General features: G+C 60.7%; 1 protein-coding gene across 1 annotated transcript in view; it reads left to right on the top strand.

The window, feature by feature from the left end:
- The first annotated feature begins 1,551 nt into the window (after positions 1–1,551).
- SLC5A5 (solute carrier family 5 member 5) overlaps positions 1,552–5,337 on the top strand; it is an 18,883-nt gene continuing 15,097 nt past the window's right edge. The window contains 7 exon segments of the mRNA XM_013007721.1: positions 1,552–1,908; positions 2,844–2,909; positions 3,205–3,256; positions 3,377–3,444; positions 4,457–4,611; positions 4,987–5,127; positions 5,213–5,335. Coding sequence (XP_012863175.1) covers positions 1,552–1,908; positions 2,844–2,909; positions 3,205–3,256; positions 3,377–3,444; positions 4,457–4,611; positions 4,987–5,127; positions 5,213–5,335 — 962 coding nt within the window.

The raw sequence follows: 5,337 nt of genomic DNA, 5'->3' as shown, positions 1-5,337 counted from the left end.
CCCCCCCCACACACACACCCCATTCTCTCTCTCTCTCTCTCTCTCACACACACACACACACACACACACACACCTCCATCCACATCTACCCTGCCTGGTTAAGGCATATTTGCCAAAGGAATTAACAGGACAGAATGAGTGCTTCCTAGTACCCAGCTCTGAGTCAAACATCCTAATGTTTCCTTAAAAACCAAACAAACCCAAACTCACTCCCACCCAGTGGATGCCAACTCAAATCAGCCCTGCAGGACAGGATAGAACTGTCTCTGTGGGTTTCTGAGACTGTCACTCTTATGGGAGAAGCGCGCCTCGTCTTTCTCTCATGGAGCTGCTGGTGGTTTCAAACTGCTGCCCTTGCGATTACCAACCCGGCGCTTCACCATTATGCCACCAGGGCTTTGCTAATGCATTCCTTAGGGAGCTTAAACAACAAGGAAAAACCAAGTCATTTCTACCAAGTCAGTTTCCACTCCTGGGGCGGGTATGTGCTTCAGAGTCGACCTGTTCCACAGGGATTTCTTGTCTGGAATCTTCAAGGAAGCAGACAGCCAGGCCTTACCTCTGTAGCACGCCAGAGCAGATTCAAATCATGAACCTGCTGTTTAGTAGTCAGGGAGGCAGGGGCGATTTTCTCCTTATTTGCAGATGGGGAAATGTGGCCCAGAGAGAAATAGACGTCCCTAAGTCTGTAACCAGAAACAGGACTTGAACTACGAGTGCTACTTGCCCACCGAGGATGGGTTTGGAGATTCCCTTACAGCCGAGGGAAAGAGAGACGGGGCCGGTCCATATATGGGTTGTGGGAGGTTCAAGGTGAGGAATTTTTCATATAAAACCTCACCACCACACCCCACTCCCGTCCCTGAAAGGATGAATGGGTTTCCCTAGTTCCATATATGGAAGCGCCACAGGGGGAGAGCCTGGGCCAGAGTTCTGGTTCTGCGCCTGGCAACCTTGAGTCTGCCCTCTCTGGGCCTCTTTCCTCACCTGTCCGTGAGAGATGTAAGCAGCCTAAAGCCCGGCCACATGCCTACTGCATCCTTGGGGAACGTTTGGAAGTCCCCTGGTCCCCCACCAGCCACTGCTGGCGAAGCCCGCCGTTACCTGTCTGCCCCGTCCAGGGAGGAAAGGGTGCGGGTCCGGCCCGTCCCTAACTCTGGGGGCGGAGCCGCGCTGACCCCGCGGCGCCAATAAATACAGCCTGCGGTGGCCAGCTCCCCCTTTGAGCCCCAGGCCACCAACCACTGTAGCAACGGACAGACGGCTGCACCGGGAGAGAGTGCACGGACAGACGGCAGAGACGGCCGGCGGTCGGAGAGGAGCGACAAGGACACAGGCGGACGCAGCAGCCCAGACCCACAGACCCTTGCCCAAGGCGGCCCCGGCCCGGGTCCTTCCCGCATCCCCAGCCGCGGACCAGGGGGCCGGCCGGGCGGGCAACACGCCGCGGCTGGTGGTCCCTGCTCAGTCGCTGTTGGTTTCTCCGGCGGCGGCCGCAGGCGGGACGCGCAGGGCCCGGGGTGCAGAGGGGGTTGGCGCTCCCTGGCACTGATGGCGGGTGCGGCGGCAGGGGCACAGGGCACCTTCGGGGCCTGGGACTACGGGGTCTTCGCGCTCATGCTGCTGGTGTCCATGGGCATCGGGCTGGGGGTCGGGCTGGCCCGCGGCGGGCAGCGCAGCGCCGACGACTTCTTCACGGGCGGCCGGCAACTGTCGGCTGTGCCCGTGGGCCTGTCGCTGGCCGCGAGCTTCATGTCGGCCGTGCAGGTGCTGGGCGTGCCGGCCGAGGCCTCCCGCTACGGCCTCAAGTTCCTGTGGATGTGCCTGGGCCAGCTGCTCAACTCGCTGCTCACCACCACGCTCTTCCTGCCCGTCTTCTACCGCCTGGGCCTCACCAGCACCTACCAGGTAGGGCCGGGCGAGTCGGGCGCAGGCGGGAGGCGAACGCGCAGCCTCGCGGCCCCGGGGCTTCCAGGCGCCGCTCAGGAGCCGGGTGGCCCCGGAGCGTTTGTGGCGGGGCTGGAAGCAGACGGGTGGGAGAGTTCTGGGAAGCGGCCCCAGGCGGCGGGACGAGGGGCAGGAAGGAGGAAGAGGAGCCGGTGGCCTGATTCCAGGTGATAGTTGGGCGGGGCTAGGTGCGGCCAGGAGGTCACCCTCGGGGGACACCCCGGCGCCCCCTTCTCCCGGGCGGGAGACCGCCACCACGGTAGAGAAGGGACACTCGACTTTATACCTCTCACCGTCCAACCACCACACCCCAACTGAATCCAAACCTGCTGCCGCCAAGTCGAATTCTGGCCCATAACGACCCCCTAGGACAGAGTCGACCTGCCCCATGGGTGTCCAAGGCTGCAAATCCTCCCCAGAGCCGCACCGGACTTCTCGGTTAGCAGCCCAGTGCTGAATCACAGCGCAAGCCAACAGGGCTCCTGGCGATGTCAAATGGGGCTAATTACAGGTTTCCCCACCCCACCCCCACTCCCGGGCATAGGGAAACAACGATGACAATTGTGACAGGTCCCCAGTCGCTGAGGGCCGCGGGCACTGTCCGTAGGGAGCGCCAGGGGACTCGGTCGTGTGCACCGGGCGGCGGCGTCCGGGCAAGTCCCGATGGCTGGGATGTGCGCGCGGGTGGCCGGTCCTTCTGCGCCGACGCCCGGGGCACAGGTGCGTGCCTAGCGCAGTGCTCAGGTGTGTGCGGACAGGGCGGTGTGTGCGCGTGTGCCGGCGGCCACCACAGGCAACAACTTCCAGAGGGCAGAGACGACCGGGTTTCCGAGAGGCCTCTGGCCCCTGAGAAGTGCCCGTCGAGGTGACCACGAGCCCTTGGCTCCTTCTTGTAGTACCTGGAGCTGCGCTTCAGCCGTGCAGTCCGGCTTTGCGGGACGGTCCAGTACCTAGTGGCCACAGTGAGTAGCCTTGACCGGGTCCTCGCCCTTGCCCACCTCCGCCGACCCCGCCCACCTCCGCCAACCCCACCCACCTCCGCCAGTCCCGACCACAGCCCGTAGACCCACCCCTATGCTGCACAGACCTGCCTTTGCCGTTGGCCTCGCCCACAGTCCGTCCTTGCAGGTCCCGCCTCCCACCCCACCAGTCCAGTCCCGCCCCTCCCCGCAGGCCCTACCCATCTGCCCGGCGCCTTCCTATCCCTGCGCGCAGGGACCCTAACCAGCCTCACTCGTGCCGCCCCCTGACCTACAGATACTGTACACTGGCATCGTGATCTATGCGCCCGCACTCATCCTTAACCAAGGTTTGGTTCTGGGAGATGACGAGGGGGTGTCTGGGGTGCCTGCAGGCTGAGCGGCGGGACTTGACAGGGGAGTGGGCAAGGTGGGAGGCTTCTCGCCTAACAGGGCGTCTCCCCGCACAGTGACGGGGCTGCACATCTGGGCGTCGCTCCTGTCCACTGGAATCATCTGCACCATTTACACGACTGTAGTGAGTGAGCACACCCCAGCCCTTACAGAGGCACTCCAGGATGGGGTGGGGGTGGGTGTCTCTGGGTGGGAGGAGAACCCTAACCCAGATCTCCTGCTACCCAAGGAAGCCCATGTCCCAACTGGGCCTCATTTCCTCATCCGTATAATGAGATGTGATTGGGGGAGCCTTCTCTGTGGCACTGTGTTATTGCTGAAGTCAGGGATATGCTGGCTCCAGGCATGACTGGACCCAGGGGCTCCTCGGACTCCTTTGCCCCCCACTGGGGTGCCCTCAGCTTCAGGGTCCCCCCACCCCTGGCTGGTGAGAAAGTGAGCTCAGGTTTCAGGATGGGTCCCCCCCACTTAAAGACCCAGGGAGAACTCTGATTGGCTCCAGTCTCGTGTTCAGGGCTGGGATGCTCTGATTGGCCATTTCTGCAGCCAGGACCAGCCCCTCACTCTAAAGGACGGTCTGCCGTGCTAGTAGAAATACTTCTTAAAATAACCCAGGGGCTACCTTGGGAAGGGAGTGCAGGGGTGGCAAAAAAAAAAAAAGGCTAAGCGCATTCCTGTTATCAGAAAGGCTGACAGCTTGAAGCCACCCAGCGGTTCCTCGGAAGAAATGTCTGGCGATCTAATGAAACACCACAGGCTTGAAGACCCTATTCTAGGTTCTGCTCTGACAGGCTTTCAAGAGTTGGAATTAACACGGGGGAAACAGTTTTTTTGGCTTTCCTTCAGAAAGCCAAGGCAGGGGGTGTGGATGGACAGAAACAACCGCTAAGAATAATAATAGTAAAACACAGTATGAATCATAGTAACACCAGCAATGACAACGCATCACTTACAAAAAAACATCACTTGCCAGGTGTTTCTCCACGTACAAAATGACTTAATCCTCACAGTACCGCTCTCTATGAGAAACCGTGATTAGCTCTGTTTACAGATGAGGAAACTGAGGCAGAGAGACCTGGCCGGCCTTAGCGGGCTGCCTCATCTGGCCGTCTCCCTGTCTCTGCCCTTTTTCGCAGGGCGGCATGAAGGCCGTGGTCTGGACCGACGTGTTTCAGGTTCTAGTAATGCTGCTGGGCTTCTGGGTGATTCTGGGCCGGGGCACGGTGATCGTGGGCGGGCCCCAGCGAGTGATGGAGTTGGCCCAGAACCACTCCCGGATCAATCTGCTGGAGTGAGTGAGGGTGTGGAACCAACAGTGCACAGGGTTGGGCTGGCATTCCTTCGTGCCCCAGACAGAAGCATGACTTCCCCTTTAAGCTCCCCCAGCCTTAAGGCCACCAGCTCTGCTCCCCTCCCCTCCCTGCCCAGACTGGAGGCTAAGGACTCTCTGAGGTCCCAGCTGGACACAAAAAGAGTGGTTTGGAATGCATAGAAGAGTGACTCTTGAACAAATAAGTGAATTTGCAAGCCGGCAAACTCCTACCCACGCTTCAAAACCCACCCTGAAGGCCCATAAAGCCTGCCTAGCAGGGCCACTGGGATGCACAGGAGGGTGAGCTCTGTGGGAGTGATCCTCAACGACTGACTTGTCCCCCTGCCTCTCCAGCTTCAACCCCGACCCTCGGAGACGATACACATTCTGGACATTTGTGGTGGGGGGCACGTTGGTGTGGCTCTCCATGTACGGTGTGAATCAGGCGCAGGTGCAGCGCTACGTGGCCTGCCGCACAGAGAGGCAGGCCAAGCTGTGAGTGTTCGGGAGGAGTGGGGTGGGGGCCTTCTAGGGGGTAGCTGTCCCTACTCCCTCCAGCTGACACTCCCCCGCCCCCCAGGGCCCTGCTTATCAACCAGCTGGGCCTGTTCCTGATCGTGGGCAGTGCTGCTGGCTGTGGCATCGTCATGGTCACGCTCTACAGCAACTGCGACCCTCTCCTTGAGGGCCGCATCTCTGCCCCTG

Source organism: Echinops telfairi, unplaced genomic scaffold (genome assembly GCF_000313985.2).
Source record: "Echinops telfairi isolate 266 unplaced genomic scaffold, ASM31398v2 ScPeMD7_7457;HRSCAF=8495, whole genome shotgun sequence".
Taxonomy (NCBI): Eukaryota; Metazoa; Chordata; class Mammalia; order Afrosoricida; family Tenrecidae; genus Echinops; species Echinops telfairi.
The sequence above is the reverse complement of the archived record's forward strand: the minus strand, read 5'-3'. Positions and strand labels throughout refer to the sequence as shown.